This window comes from Melospiza melodia, chromosome 1, assembly GCF_035770615.1.
Source record: "Melospiza melodia melodia isolate bMelMel2 chromosome 1, bMelMel2.pri, whole genome shotgun sequence".
NCBI lineage: Eukaryota > Metazoa > Chordata > Aves > Passeriformes > Passerellidae > Melospiza > Melospiza melodia.
Genome location: NC_086194.1, coordinates 124734635 through 124750445, shown reverse-complemented (window position 1 = coordinate 124750445; position 15811 = coordinate 124734635). Strand labels below are relative to the sequence as shown.

The following is a 15811-nucleotide window of genomic DNA, read 5'->3' as shown; positions in this document are numbered from 1 at the left end:
AAGTGTACAAACAATTTTGTAGAGAAGTTTAATAAGACTAAATAAATTTACCATCCTGGAATTCAAACCCTCTGAACAGTTATCTGTCCACTGAATCATAGTTCATCCCAACCCATCTTTGACATTTGATTTGAAAGCACTGCCTGCTCCCCCAGCAACAACTGGAGTTAGCCTCTTACCCTGTATGCCCTGTCAGCAACAGCCTTAATGTTGGCCTCCTTCCATTTCCCAGGAACTCCATCCACCACTTCCCTATAGTTCACGTAGTAGCCGGTGATTTCAGTTCCACCAATGGCTTCGGGTTGTTTCCATCCCAGCACCATCGAGTCACGGACGCTCTCGAGCACCACGATGTCGTAGGGAGGGGATGGAGCAGCTGTTGTGGTGTCAATAACACGTGAGTAGGAGGCAGAATCTCAGGCTTGCTTTCACTTACCGTGTTCAGGCGGCTCCTACCCTGTGTTTCCTAATTGGGACAATATTTATGTGCTCAAGGGAACTTTCTGGAGCTGGAATAAGAAATGCAGGATGAAAGCTTCCACAAACCAAATGCAAAGTCCAAACTGCATAGGAATTAGTCTCCAGGATCCCCTGTTTTTGAAAAGAAGGCTCATACATAGCAAAAGAATGTGTTGCAATTGCAGCTCTGATGCAAGTGATCAGGATTCACTTTACTCTATGAAAAATGAGGAACTAAAACTAGCATTGCAGGAAAAGCAAAAAAAAATTGGAGATGCAATGATTTGTTTTGTTTTGCAGAAAGCAAACCCCTTTTCACAACACAATATTTATTGTAGTTTCCTTTAAAAAAAAATAGTCTCACATTCTTTCCTCTCAAGAATTGCCTTTATGTGTTTCTTTTTTTATTTTAAATTTATATACTGTGCAAATTTTATCATTGCACCCATCATGTGGTCTTACCTTAATGGAAGGCAGAGTGATCATAGGCACTGCAGTATGACCAGAAAAGGAACAGGTCTGTTACTGGAACTTACATTAAAAAATATGTGGCATAGTCCTTCTTCTTAGATTTTTCTTAAACAGTACAGAAATAATTCACTTCATTCCAAACCACTTTCTTATATTTCTCCTGTATCAAGAAGGAAAATGCTTGCCCACATCCATTATGTAGCATATCAGTGAAAAGCCTTTCTTGTGCCCCTGAAGTCATACTTTGGATGGAAAACCCACATCATATATGTTTCCTTTTGTGTGTAATGTTTTGCATTGGTGTCAGCTAGGCCCAGGTGTCTCACTTCAGAGGCCTAGGGAGGAGTTTTGTTCCCTAGCCAGGTATCAGGAGTCAAACGATATTTAAGCCTCACATATCTTGGGCAAAATGGGTGTTTAGGCACTGAAATTTAAAACATGATTTTGTGCACATGTCTATACATTCCTCCTTATGTTTCACTGTTAGTCAGAGATAGAACACAACATTCATTAGCACAGTGTGTCAGCAGGTAAGATGTAGCTTAGGCTAAAATCCACAAAGAATCTTCATATTTCCTAACAGAACACAGATTTTCATGCTTACCATCATAAACAGATTTTGTTTCCTTCCTACATACATAACCCAGAGAACCAGGTAACCAGATTCCTAACAAATTACTGAAATGATTTACAAATAATATATCACCTTGGATACATTAATATGCAGTCAAACAAGCCATTAAATTACTAACCATATTGATTTGTTTCACTTTCATTAACCACTAAGTTTGCAAAGTGATCTCCAAAACTATTACATGCATAATGATCTTGATGGAGAGTTGAGGACATAATTAATAGGTCTGATAGAAGATGCATCACTGTAGAGCACGTCCACTTATGGCACAGTTGAACAGAAGTTACGTCAGTCTGAAGTGGACCAACCAAAGCAGCAAAATCTATTTATTTCATTAATTCTCACCTGTATCTTTCTTCTTTGTAACTTTTTCCACTGTCAAAAGATCCCCGGGTCGAGACTTACTTGCCTGCTTAGCAGCAACTTTTTGTGGTGCCGATGTGACAGCGTCCTTAACCACTCCTCTCGTGTTACTGTCTCCTGTACTCCCCAGTTTGCCACAGCTACTGGGCAGTGTCTCTCTATTAAATTTAGCATTGCATTTTAGCAAAGCATCTGTGTCAAAGATAGGCTGGGAGGCCTCATGCATGCCTTCCCAGCTGGTAGTGCGGTCTGTTAGTCCAGCAGCTTTACCACTCAGTTCAGGACACACACCATGAAGCAATCGTCCCCCTATAATTGCCAGAAAACAGCAAAGACATTTGGATTTAGAACACATTCTTTTTTCTTCATTTAGGCAACAGAGTTAAGAAATGCATGCAATGAACAATACAGCTGAAGTATGACAATTCATTGTGTTTATGCACAAAATGTTAAGCTTGAATTCGAGAAAATTTGAAATGCACAGAATGCCTCTCACCCTGTTCACAAATAATGCATTTTTAAATAATGTCTAGTATTCAGAGCAGAAAAAAAAAAGTGAAGTTAATAGTATTACTTTGCTTCAGTTATTTTAGTCTTAGGTCTTCCAGGTCACATTTCTGTTCCTATGAGGATGATCTCACAAAATTGCCCTAGGCCACATGTCTCTGCTCTAAGGTTGAGAGGTATGCAGCTTCAATACAAATGAGAGTGAGGGTGCTGCAGACATGCAATTCATTCTAGTCCAGTGATCTCATTAATCTTTATGGATTAGTTCAGGCAGTGGCAACCAGAAACAATCCATCAGCAAAGGGAGAACACACAGGGTATAGAAGGTTTACAGACAACACATTGCACTATTAGGTTTAGTCATGGAAACAAATTTCTTAGGAACTGACACTATATAGGATGGTGTGGATTAGAGGTGATATACCAGATTACAGAATCAGAATGACATTCCATTTTCCAGGATACCTATTAAGTGAACTTGGCAGTGCTCTCATACAGTGGTTCAAAAGAAACACCTGAAGAAAACTGGATGGTGAAGGTGAACAGTCTACAAGAGGGCAGTGAGTGTGAAACCATGTCTGTGAGACTACAGGATCTATGGGTAAATTATTATTTGTGGACAACCTTGTGAAACAAAGCAATTAATTATTCACTAATAATTGCTAAAAACATATTTACTTAATTAATTACCATTGAAAGGCGCAATGGAAAATAGCTTACCAATGGCTGCTTTCACTTCTATAGGCTCTGATTCCTGTGAAAATTCACTGAGTCCTGCTGCATTAACAGCTCTGACTCTGAAAATGTACTTCTCACCAGTGCTGAGCCCGTGGCAAACGAATCTGAAACAAATCAGTCAAGGAATATTTAAGAAGTATTATAGAGAAAAGAAAAGTTTTAAGGGGGAAAATAAAACATTTCTTCCATGGTATTTATTCTGGTTTCTAAAACCAAGGACAAACCATGGCCTCAGTCACTAATATGAAGGTCAGAGAATGCAGAATCTGAGCACCTCATTCACAAAACAAAGTCTAAACTCATCTCTTTTAAGATACGCTATTTCAACACTCTTTCCTTCTTTGAGACTACACAAGTTTCTGTGTTACCACAGGGTCTATCTTACTTCTACCTGTGTATTAAATCTATACTTCCTAGTAGAAAAAATGTCAAAAGCTGCACAGGTAAGGTCTATATTTGCTTCTTGTGGAATATTTTCATGATACAAGTCAAAGACACATGTAGCACAGGTTCCCATAAATCCCTTGAATCATAAATGAAAAATTGCAGAGTTCAAAAAAATTGCAGGGCATTGTATAGGAGATAAATTATTTTTGTTCTTCACTTTCTTGCTTCAATACATCACAATAATCCAAGTCAGAGAAATTCTTTTATTTGAAGACATTTACTTGAGCATCTAACTCTCACATAAACAAAACACTCATAAATTTTCTCTGGCATCCACTCTGAAACCACAAAATTTCTGAGGACAGGAATAATTTATTTAGGAATAGATTGTGGTATGGAAATTTTTTTTTTTTTTTGTTTAAAACCCCATTTATTTTTCACAGGTATTTTAAGTGTATTTTATTCCATGTTACTTTGATTTTGTTCTACTTTATAATGGAGTAATAATTGCACTACCAATGCTGATCTCATGAAATGGCATATGAAGCAACTACAATGTGGAAAACAAAATCAAAGTTTTACTTTGGAGTAAGGAAAAAAAACCTGAATCAAAATTTTCAAAGTGGAATTTTCCCTACCCATTCTATCAGACTTTTCCAAATCATTTGCTTTCACCAGGATGTGTGCAGAATTTCAAAAGATCAAAATACACTGCATAAGGAAGGCTATGAACTACAGAGAATGCTTTAAGATTGACCTAACCAGAAAAACCAAGAGTTAACAGACAGCCTGTGCCTGACTGCATCATATATTATATCACACTGATTAAAAATACAGTGATAGAAACCTATGCAGTGTACTTGTATCACAATATATAGTAACTCAGAACAATATATTTATTTCTACAGCGGTGAAAGGTCACATATATTTTAAAACAAGCAGAGAGCATGAAACTACACCCACTTTCAATATAACTGTGATATAACTCATAGAAATATATATGAAAGGATGTAATAATGGCACACATAAATATAAATACAATATAAATGCACTCAAGAATATAAAGGTCATTGTTGTGTCTGTGTTCAACCAAGTGAGGTTTTAGGTACTTCTGATATACTAAGCATTTACAATGCCCTTCTAAACAGCAAAGATGGTCCAGGAGTATTTAGCTGAGTTTGACTTACTGTAATAAGGGTTGTCATGGATAGCAAGTACAAATAAGCAGAATCAGTCACAACAAGCAGGAATTACTTCTGTATTGGCATCAATCCCCTTGAGGAAAAAGTTCTGCACTTACTGTTTCAGACTCTGAAGATTACATACTTATTCAAACAAAACCAAACCTGATTTATCTCAGGAACTAACTCAACTCGGGAAGTTTTAAGTCCTGATTTTTTTTTTTGACTGGAGATCAAGCTTCATATTGGTAAGAAATGTGGGTTTGTACCCAATATTTAAGAGTGTTAATTAATTTCTTGATGATTACAAGTAAAACAGCAGTCAGAAAGTAATATTTTTAGTGGGATGTTTAGTCCACATGTCCTCCTGACAGTCCAGATACACAGCCCAGAAATGTTTAGAGCAGTCTTCCAAAATAAACCACTTTGCTTCCAAACATTATGCAGCTTAGTTCTCCACATTTGTAACTTCAGTCATTCCTCAATGTCCTGCTTTTCATCAAGCTCCTAGGCTGTACAATAGCTAGAAGTAGCAAGCTGTTTCTCTTTCCTTCATTAGCAATGTCCATATTTCTTCTCTCTTGACTAATTGTTTCTAATATAAGGTTGATTATAATTTCTCTTTGGAAAAAACTCACTGTACTTTTACAACTTAGGATCTTCACATGCAAGAGGGATTCCAGCCTGCTGCCTACCACAGAGAGATTAGCTCTACTACTACTAATGGCTGGAAAGCACACATACATACCCAGTAAATCAGACATTGGTGGCCATAAATTCCATGGTTTGAGGTTAAATTACCTTGTGCCTTTCACTGGATTGTTGTTACATGGCTCCCAACGACCAGATCCTTCCACACTTGACTCAATGTAGTACCCAACCAGCTCCTTGGCATCTGGAGGCTCTGTCCAAGTGACAACAACTGAAGTATCTGTATTCCTAGTTGGCATAATTCGGCCAGGAGCTTTGGGAATATCTGTGGGAGAGAAGCAGAAATAAATTAGTGGCCTGCCACTTAAAACTTATAAATAAAATAAGCATGAAATTCTATTCTTGATTATACTAGCATGACTAGTACAGATTTAATCTTAAAAAAACTGCTCTGATTTAAATTCAGTAATCTGTCAGGACAGGACAAGACAGGATCAGAAGGCTCAAGTCTTTGGTGGTGGGGTTCCTCACTTCTGTATTGCCTAGGATTCAGTGTATTTCCTTAAAATCATGTTTAGTTTATCCCCCTGTAATGAATATCTGCACCAGAGATGTGATTTGGAGCTTTCTAAAAGAGAAAATGCGCTAGGTGCACATTGAAGATCTTGTGCAGCCCACGGGATAAGCCAGAAACCAAGGCTCCTGTTAAGTAGCAAAGGGTATCTATAGTGTTTTTTAAGAAGAGATGTCTTGCTCTCCTTAAAAAATGTATTCCATGGGCATCCAAATGCTCTGAGAAGTCAATATGAAGTGAATAGAGATCATTTAGGAATTGGATTGAAATCTGCATTGCTGTTTGGAAACAAATTGGTGAAGTAGGTGTAGCTACTGATGACTTTCTGTATTGAACATCATGGCTTCTCTTCCAGTGAAAATAATCTCTGCTTTCAATGTAAGTATTACATTTTTCACTTTTGTTTAATTTGGCAAACAAGGAAGGTTAGACTCTGCTGATGTCTGGGCTTATTTTCAAAAAAGACTCTAAGTAAAACAAAACATTTTTGTACTTCCTTGAGTTTTCATTTTCTTTTGCTATTTGCAGTCTTTGCAGTTCTTGGCATCATTATTTGCAGCTTAATTTCCTTGCCTTGCATCTGTTATTTGACCACATTAAAGGTTGAACAACCCAAACAAAAATTATTTTAGCTAAAGGGAATAAATCACTGACTGCTTTTCATACACTTGAATTATTTTCTGGGCAGCTACCTGCCTGCAGACAAAACAATTATATCACAAACTGGAAAGTTATCATGGAGGTAATTTAATACACTCAACCACAGCTTACCAAGTTTGTCATCCACTACAGTGGCTTCAGTTGCTTCTGAAGGTTCACCAATCCCAGCTGAATTGCAGCAGCGAACTCGGAAGCAGTAGGATTTGCCTTCAGACAAATCAAAAACTGCAAAGCGAGGGGACTTCACAGGGATCTCAGTGTTCACCCTCTGCCAGTCCTCTGTGCCAGCAACACACTGCAGTCAAACCCAGAAACCACGTTTAGAACAGAAGCATCTGAAGGCTGAGCATCTCACACAACAAGGCTTTTTCCCTGGACCACCAAATTCATGTCTGCTGTGGAGAACAGGGAGACACATCTCTTCTTTGGGGCTTTCCACAGAATGAGCATATTTCAAAGTTTATTAATCTGCCAGATGTTCACTTTCTCCAGAAAACATACATAAAAGTTTACTGGTTTTAATATACCAGAGCTAAACCCTCTCCACTGCAAGGAAGTGATGTTATTAACTGCACCCAGTCTGGACCACTTTCAAAATGAGTTTTGCAGATATTCAGCATTATGCTAAGAGCAAAACCCTAACATTACCTCTTTGCTTCTAGATGCTCTTGTGGCACTCTTGGTGGTTTTGGGGTGTCTTTCAGAATTAATAATGATTTGACCCTCATTTTCCAGAAAAAAAAATTTACATTTGCAATTAATTTGTGAATTATTTTTACTTCCATGGCTAGATCATGACCACTTATACCACTAATATTAGTGATTAATTTTTTGCTTTGATTTACATTAAGTATAATTTCAAGTAAATGGTTCTGGTTTCTGAGGGATTCAAATTCTCATCTGACTATGTGACATTAGTGCTGAGTACTCAGCATGCAATTGATTATTAAAAATCTTTCTTACAAAATTCATATATTCACCCTCTCCAAGGCTGTTGCTAAGTGAAACTCATTTATTTAGACCAGATTTTGTATGAGAGATGGAAAACACATAATGGGAAGATATTTATGTCTCCCTTGATGACACCTCTAGACTGATAGGAAAAAACATTGATAAAAAAGTTTATGAGCCAAGAGATGCTAGAAGGAAGGGTGATGGTGTGAAGAATTTTCTAGGCTAGCAGCCATGCAAAAACACCTCAGGAAAGCAGGTGAAATTAAAACTGATTCTGAAAAATTAATTAAAAATTAAAACTGAAATTAAAACTGATTCTGGTCAAGTAGATCAGAACAGAAATTTTGTGATCTTTGCTGAGTTGGTGAAGCAAATGTAACGCTAATGGAGAAGATAAACATGAAAAGGCAGCTGGAATAGAAAGTGCTGACGACAAGAAACTCTTGCAAAATGCTTCCATCCAAAATGTTAACAATCTGTCCTGCCAGACAAGCTTCATTTATACAAATTTTATTTTTATATATATATATATATATATATAAATATATACTATCATATGTGTATATAATATAGATTTATGGTATACATATACATAAAATAAACATGCACATATATATATATATATATATACATATATATATATATATATATATATATATATATATGTAAATTCATGTGATTTTGCTCTGTGTTTTCACATTATAGAAGGAGTTTTGTTCTCTCTACTCCAGGTAGGTCAATGACACAATTCAAGAATATTACTGTGTGTGACACATTCTTAATCTACTTTCCTATTTCCCATCTTTCTTTTATTCCTAGTCTATCTTAATCTACAGTTGACAGTTATCTTGATGAACTTCTTATCCTTGCCCTAATTTGCAAATCTCTGAAATGAGAGTTAACCAAAGGTCCAGAAGAGATGACAAAACAAATGTAAACTATTGTAAACAAATGTAAACAAATGTAAACATCATCACAGCATGATCCTATTTTGCCCAATTTTACCTTTTCCACAAAGTACATGATACCCTCATGGCCCCGCTGTCCGGGAGGTTTCCAGCTAAGCACAACATAGTTCTTGGTGGCCTCAATAACTTGGAGGTCTGTGGGAGGACCAGGAACAACACCCTCTGAAGGACAGGGAAGAATAGGAAAGGGAGCTTGGATTTAGTTCTTCTGGTTTTGTCTCAGAATTAGCATCATAACTAAAAATCAGACTATCAATATACCTTAGCACTTAATTTTTTTTTTAATGTAAAAATCTTTTAAATATTAAATAAATTTAAAGTCTTTAAAAGTCTTTTAAATATTTGGTTTAAATTTCCTTCTTTTAATTCTAGGCATGATTTTGCTAGGTCCTGAAGAATGAAGCTTCACCTCAAAAACAAAGTTGTTGAGTTATTCAAGGTCAAGTGACTCTCAGAACAACAAACTTTGGGTGTGTGCCAAAGTGCACTGAACTCACTCAGAGCTTTCCTAATTACTGAACCAGCTTCACATTAGACATTTGTAGGCAAAAGGGCTGTGTTTACCTGCAGGTTCTTCCTCAGTCACAATAATCTGTCCCGTCCAAGGAGCAGAAGGGTGGCCTAAAACAAATGTCAGAGATAACACAATGAGAACAATGAGAAAACTGACTCTTTCTTGGTTCAGAACTAACAATTGCAAGATCCCCATGAGCTCCATTTTTGGTTAATGCCGTGGCTGTTGCTCATGTACCAAGCTAGTTACCCAAGCTAGCTTACCAGCTTGAATATTGAGAGCAGCTCAGCATTTAGCATAGCTAGAAAATCCACTGAAACATCTATTCCTTTCTGAAATGTCACTGAAGTCTCCTAGGTGACAAGCAGAGGTATTTGGTTCACTCAGCTCATAATTTTCAGAGAATTAGTTTCAGCTTTATTTTCCATCCTCTATTCCTTTGGTTTAACAGTTCACTTATTAAAGGAACAGCCAAATTCCTGCAAGCTGCATCTTGTCTCTTTTTTAACCACTTTCTCTCATATTACCAGCTTGTAAATCATGGGTCACAGTCACAAACAGTAACAGCTCAGCCTGACTCAGCATGTCCACTTGATAAATTTGGGTGTCTCTCTGAGCAGCCAATATGTTATCACACTATTGCAGTTATGCAGCTCTCAACCAGGTCAGTGCACTTTCAGAGATAATTTTTGCAAACACTGTTCTCCGCCTCCACATTGTTCACCTCACATTGGCTGATCAGATTTGGAGATGAAAGAAGGGAAGAAGCAGGTGGGTAGGAAAACTATGAGGGATGAGAGGAGGAGATACAGAAGAAACAGGCCACCAAACCCAGACTTATCTGCTGTGACAGCTTCCATGCTGCCCATTGAGAAGCAGAGCCCTCTGCCCTCCCCAGGCAGGGTTTCACATGTCTGCCTGAGTGCAGTGTTTCCTGGCAGTGCCAAGTCTCTTTCCTCTGGCCTTTTGTTTTATCTTGAATGGAAACCTAGATCATCTGGCTGCAGCACTACACAGAGTAGTTCATACAAGCTATGGGAGCACTCTAGCTTTGTGTACAATGCTACCTTCACATTGGACCATTTTAAATTGTAATACTTCAGAAACATGTAGAAATAGATTTTGAATAGAAGTAGAAATTTATTTTAGGCATATGATTGTGTCATATGCATAGCGGGCTGTGTTTGGAAGGAAAATGTCTGAGACATTGTGAGGCCACAGGAGAAATATCCTTGACTTGTAAATGCTAACCTTCAAGCAGAGAGCCTAGGATCTGTTGGGCTGTCCTGGTGCCATTCTGATGTTATTGCAAGACTTGGATTGTCACACAAGAACAGCACTGGCCACCCTTGTCTGGGGCTCAGAGAGAGACTATTCACAGGATCTGTTCAGCTGTTTTGTTGGCTGAACAAAAGCAAGTCTCTCTAGGCAATTAAACTCTCCTGTGCATTTTCCCCCCCTTCCTGCAAGTTTGGAGCATAGCACTGCCGTCAGCCAAAGTCATTTCAGCAGATAGAACGCTTAGTGCAAAAAGCACTGAGATGATTTCTTCTTGGCAAAGCTGGCTCCAAAGGATATTTTGGCTTTGCATTGCTCCATCTGGTGGGACTTTGAAGGCTTATGAGTTGATACTCTTAATTTTTATTTTTTTTTAATGAGTTGAGACTTCTTAAACCTCTCATGCAACCTGTAAAAAGCACATCTTACTTCTAAGCCTGGCTCTGTCAGCAGGATCCAGAGCAGCCACAGGCTCTGACACCCGGGATGGCAGGCTGACTCCAGCCTTGTTCACAGCTCGGACTCGGAAAATATAGGAACGGCCTTCGATCAGACCAGTGACAGGAAAACGAGCAAACTTCACGGGATTCTCATTGCACTGGGTCCAGTGGGAGGTGCCAACCTCACACCTGAAAAACACAGACAACAAGAGCAGTGCTGGGAAGGGAAGGACATGAACTCAGGGCTCCTCCACGCCTTTGCAGCTTCACCATCTGTTTGTGCTCATTGCCTGGTCCGTACCAGCTCCTCAGCAGAATTATTTACTGGTGACATCAAAGCAGCTGCACCAGGGCATCAGGCTGAAGCACCAGCTGGGCATGCACTAAATCCCTCACAGCTGCACCCCTTCTTTCCTGAACTGAAAAAGGGATAAGAGCAGACTCACTTCTCTGTTTAAACCCTCCAAAGTATGCTTAGGGAGTGTCAGCTTTGGCTCACTTGCAGGGACAGGAAATTGCATCCCTTGCAGCTGCCAGAAGGCCACTGCTTCATCCTCCCTGCACAGTGCTGCACTGTACATCCCACAAGATGCTGGGCTTCATGGGGTGCAGAGACCCCCTCTGTGAGTTCTGGGACCAGCCCAGCACTGAGATAGCTGTGAATGGGGTTAAAGCGGGGCACTCAGTCAGGCCCTGCTGCAGAGACCAGACCACTGGGGCTGCCAAGGGAGTGTGCTGGCTGCAGTCCCTACAGTGACAGGACCCAGTGTGGTGCTGCTGGTCCCACACCTGTGAAGTCTCACACATATCAGGAAGATGGTTTATGGCAGAAGGAAGATATAAGAGTAGCCACTTCACTGAGAGAGGCAGGAGAAGCCTGTGGTGATGGCTTCCCTGTATCCAGCAACATGGTCAACAGAAACATGACCTTTCAGCTTGGAAGAGACTATCTGGTAAGAGATCTGCCAAAGAGAAGGGTACAGCTACTACCCAGATTTCTTGGTACCTACAAGAATCTCTCCTGAGAATTGTTACCATCCCACTCAGGGTAGTTTTGCGGTTCTTATGTCTGCTTGGGGTGAGGGATGCCCAAGCTTTGCTTCTACCATTAGCAGACCATTAGCTTCTACCATCCTACAGACCAGTCCTGCTGGCTCATCCACAAGGCAGTTAGGGGCTGCCCTGGCTGAATATCTGGGTCCTTAAATACCTTTAGTGGGATCCGACACTGGAGAGCAGTAACACAGCTTTGAATTTGGGAGCAAATGCAGAATAAACAAGGTGAGCACAACAGAAAAAGCAAAATGCCCTTTCTCTTGCACTCACTCTCAGTGCTAACATCCCTCAATAGCCTAGTTTTAAAATGAGATATTATTGTTCAGAATCTAGTCCTGGCTTTTGTTTAGGATTTTTCAAAGAATGTTTAAGAGCCATAGCTTAGATCTAGCACAACATTTTTACAGCAGTGACAGGCACTCAAAAGTTATCAAAACAGTAAAGTTATATGTGAATGTTAAATGTATTTCACAGAGCAATTCCCTCTTTTTACTGAGATATACTTTATATATATATATATATATATATATATATATATATATATATATATATAAATGTTTGAGTGTTTTTTACATGCATTTGAATAAGCCCAGAAGAACCTCATACGAGGGACTTTGTTACTGAAATTCAAACAAATATTACCAGCGCTGAAAATCACTGCAAGTCTCAAAATACTGACCTAATTTCTAAAATCACAGGCTTCTTAGGATCCTGCCACCTCCGTGTGTAACACATGGGGGCTTCATATTTTTAAAAATCATTTCCATGAAGCTTGTGAATCTAAGTGCTGGAATAACAACAGCATTTGGAAAAGAAATCCAAGTCCCTTTGAGATAATATTTTGCTTTCTGGTGCATAGTAACTATTAGGAAAGAAGGCAAGAGAGCCCTGGTACTGCAGGATCCACAGCTGCCTGATGCAGAAGAACTACCCAACACTACAAAATCCTGAAGCCTCTCAAGCCTCAGAGGAAGAAGTGAAGGCTGAGCTGTGCAGATCTGGCAAAATCCTTTCGATGCAATTAAATGAAGCAAGATGTGATTATTTCCAAGAAAGTTAGATCAGGGCCAGCCAATGAAAACAAAACAAAAAAAATCCGTTTTTTTCTGGCCAGCAATAAGAATGAAAATAATAAACTACTTGTTTTAACTCATGTTTTTCAATGTGCATTTAGTTTTTTGAGTTGGAATGAGCAGCAATATGAATTCTCCAGTCCAGCACAGCCACTGACCTGTCAATGAAATATCCAAGGATGGGGTTTCCTCCATCGACAGCAGGTTGCTTCCAGGAGACAATGACATAATCTTTGTTGGCATCTAAGCACTGCACATCTAGTGGTGCACCAGGGGCTCCAGGGATTTCAGCATCAGCATCTATGATGATGGAGAAATATGTTTGCAAATATGAACCACAGTTCTTTCACAATTATTAATCTTTAAGGATTAAATTGTGTTCCCAATGACTTTAAAAAAGTATTTTCTTTTATATTGCAAGTGTTTTTCTAGGTTTTGGCTTCCCTTTGTAACATTTACAAATGTTAGAGCATACTACTAATGTAATTCACCTAGACATTTTAAATCAAATTAGTACCATGTATTCTGATTAGGGAGCTGCAAGAGACACTGTTGAACTAAAAACTTAGCAGCCAGGTAATAGCTGAATTAAAAGTATTCATGCATTGGATATAACAATACTGAATTAAATATCTCCACTAATAGTATTCATTGTTTGATTTTGGTTGGCTGTGAAGAGCAAAGGTACCAAAACCTTTTGAAGTTTAATTATATTGCACATACATTATCACTGTGGAATAGAATCTTCATAAGGATAAGTGTATTGTTCCTTTCAAGTGTTTACCGCAAATCTGGGACTGCTGGTGTCGCAGGGTCTTGACTCCTGCATCAGCTTCTGAACATGTCTTATCTGAAGCTTTGAAAAATAGAGCATAATGCTGGGCACTGGGGAATTTTTACTGCTTACAAAGAGTCTGATTTGTGAGACGGTGCAATCTTCATGTAGAGAAAAATAACCTTTGCAGCAAGATTCTGAGAAAGACTTTCAAATAAGAGATGTTGTTTCTCTGCAGAATAACATCGATTTGTACATTTGAGAGCTACTTCAAAAGAAGACCTAAGAGTTATATACCTGAATAAAAAATTTTGCTAATAAATACTATTCATACAATCCATATAAATCTGAGTTCTCAAAAAGGTTTAATATTTCAAGGCATTACAGGTATTTGGTTTACAGTGTACAGTAATCCAGATTTTTTATGATTTTGACTTTTATGAAAAAATGCCTTATTAGAGAATTTAATATGATTCATTAAGTAAAACACCAGACTTCCTAAAAAAAAGAAAATCTCAGAAACATTTTGCAAAGTCTTCTCTTATAGGCAGAGTAAAATCACCTGGAGCTTTTGAAGCTGTGCCAAAGTTGCTGTGTCCAGGTTCTAATTACAGATAACTTGATGCATTTTTTAAAATGGTGACATACAGACTAAACCATCCAGTTAACATCACAGAATACTAAGAACATTAATAGCAATAACAAAATGTCTTCAGTGACCTCTTTATGACATGTTTTAATTGCCTGTATTTACCGCTGGACAGAATGTGAGACAACAGTTTCTTTCCAAGACAGACTGGGAAGCAGCTGGAAGAACCAGCACTGCTGATCAGCCTCTAGGAAGCTAGGATTTCATCCCTGATGGCTTGCTGACAAATGATGACCTGTAGCCATGGCAGAGGAGCCACACATGCTCTGGAAGCCCATCTGAACATGTAACATTATGAGCCTCCCTTCCATTGATATGCTGATTTCTGTGTGTGGCACAAAAAGACAACTGGCCCAGCTTAAATACCACAGCTGCCATTTAAATAAAAGCTGGCAATGAGGAATACAGTACCCAACCGAGATTGTGGGGACCATCTAAACAGGAATGCAGAATATAATTAATGTAGATAGAATTTGGTAAACACACCCATTGGCTAGGAGGATACTCTGCTGAAAGGGGTGGTGGTTCAGTCAGGTCACACCTGTGTTACCAGAAGATATAATAGGATTGAGGGTGATCATTTATTTATATGGCAGCACAATGTAAAACAAATAAAGAAGGACAAGTCCTATTTCTTGTCACAGAAGCTCATTTCAATAGGCTCTTCCTTCAGGTGATCAAATTGTCTGCTTCAGTTGTATTTTCTATGCAGGTTGTCATCTCACACAGTTCTGCTGGACTTGGCAACAAGGAGCCAATCTGGGCATGGTCTCAGAGCCAAGAATTTCCAGAGCCTTTTGAATTAGCATTACACACTTCAACTGCTTTTAGCAGCTGGGACAGATATAGAATCAGCACACAACATGATAGCCATGGCTCCTTTTAAAGAAATAATTCTCAATGGATACTCAATGTAGTTTTTGATTGGTACAAGCAAACAGCATTCACAAAAATTACATTTTAATTCTGCTCTTCACTGCATTACTTTAGAGAATCACACAGTGGTTGAGATTGGCAGACAGGTCCAGGTACTGTCTAGTTGAGCCCCTGGCTCAAAGCAGAGTCAGCCACAGCTGGTTCCCTAGGGTCATGTCAAATCAGGTTTTGGGTGTCTTCAAGGATGAGGACTGCACAGCCTGTCTGGGTAACCTGTTCCAGTGTCTTCTTTACTCCCCTCCATCAGGTACACATGGATAAACTCCTCCCATGATCCCTCTTTTCCAGGCTGAACAGTCACAGATTTCTCAGCCTTTCCTCACATGAAAGATGTTCCAAGCCATAAATCACCTTCACATCCTTTCAGTGGCCTCACTTCAGGGAGCCCATGTCTCTTTTGTATGGGGGATCTCAGAACTGGATCTAGCATTGGATGAGCCCCACCAGTGCTGAGTAGACGGCAAGGATCCCCTCCTCAGCCTGCTGGCAATGCTTTTCCTAATGCAGCCCAGGATGCCACTGTCTTTGTGACAAGGGCCCATG

General features: G+C 39.1%; 1 protein-coding gene across 7 annotated transcripts in view; it reads right to left on the bottom strand.

Moving 5' to 3' along the window:
• The window catches only part of MYOM1 (myomesin 1), a 72177-nt gene that overhangs the window by 30854 nt on the left and 25512 nt on the right, over nucleotides 1–15811 (bottom strand). For 3 of the 7 annotated variants that reach the window (XM_063166943.1, XM_063166970.1, XM_063166950.1), the window contains exons 11-19: nucleotides 13067–13208; nucleotides 10769–10968; nucleotides 9112–9168; nucleotides 8585–8709; nucleotides 6737–6920; nucleotides 5542–5716; nucleotides 3155–3276; nucleotides 1910–2236; nucleotides 180–376 (exon numbers count right to left, since the gene is read on the bottom strand). In XM_063166943.1, the coding sequence (XP_063023013.1) occupies nucleotides 180–376; nucleotides 1910–2236; nucleotides 3155–3276; nucleotides 5542–5716; nucleotides 6737–6920; nucleotides 8585–8709; nucleotides 9112–9168; nucleotides 10769–10968; nucleotides 13067–13208 (1529 nt within the window). The remainder of the gene's footprint in view (nucleotides 1–179; nucleotides 377–1909; nucleotides 2237–3154; nucleotides 3277–5541; nucleotides 5717–6736; nucleotides 6921–8584; nucleotides 8710–9111; nucleotides 9169–10768; nucleotides 10969–13066; nucleotides 13209–15811) is intronic. The other 4 variants (XM_063166989.1, XM_063166997.1, XM_063166960.1 and 1 more) reach the window with 3 other exon arrangements.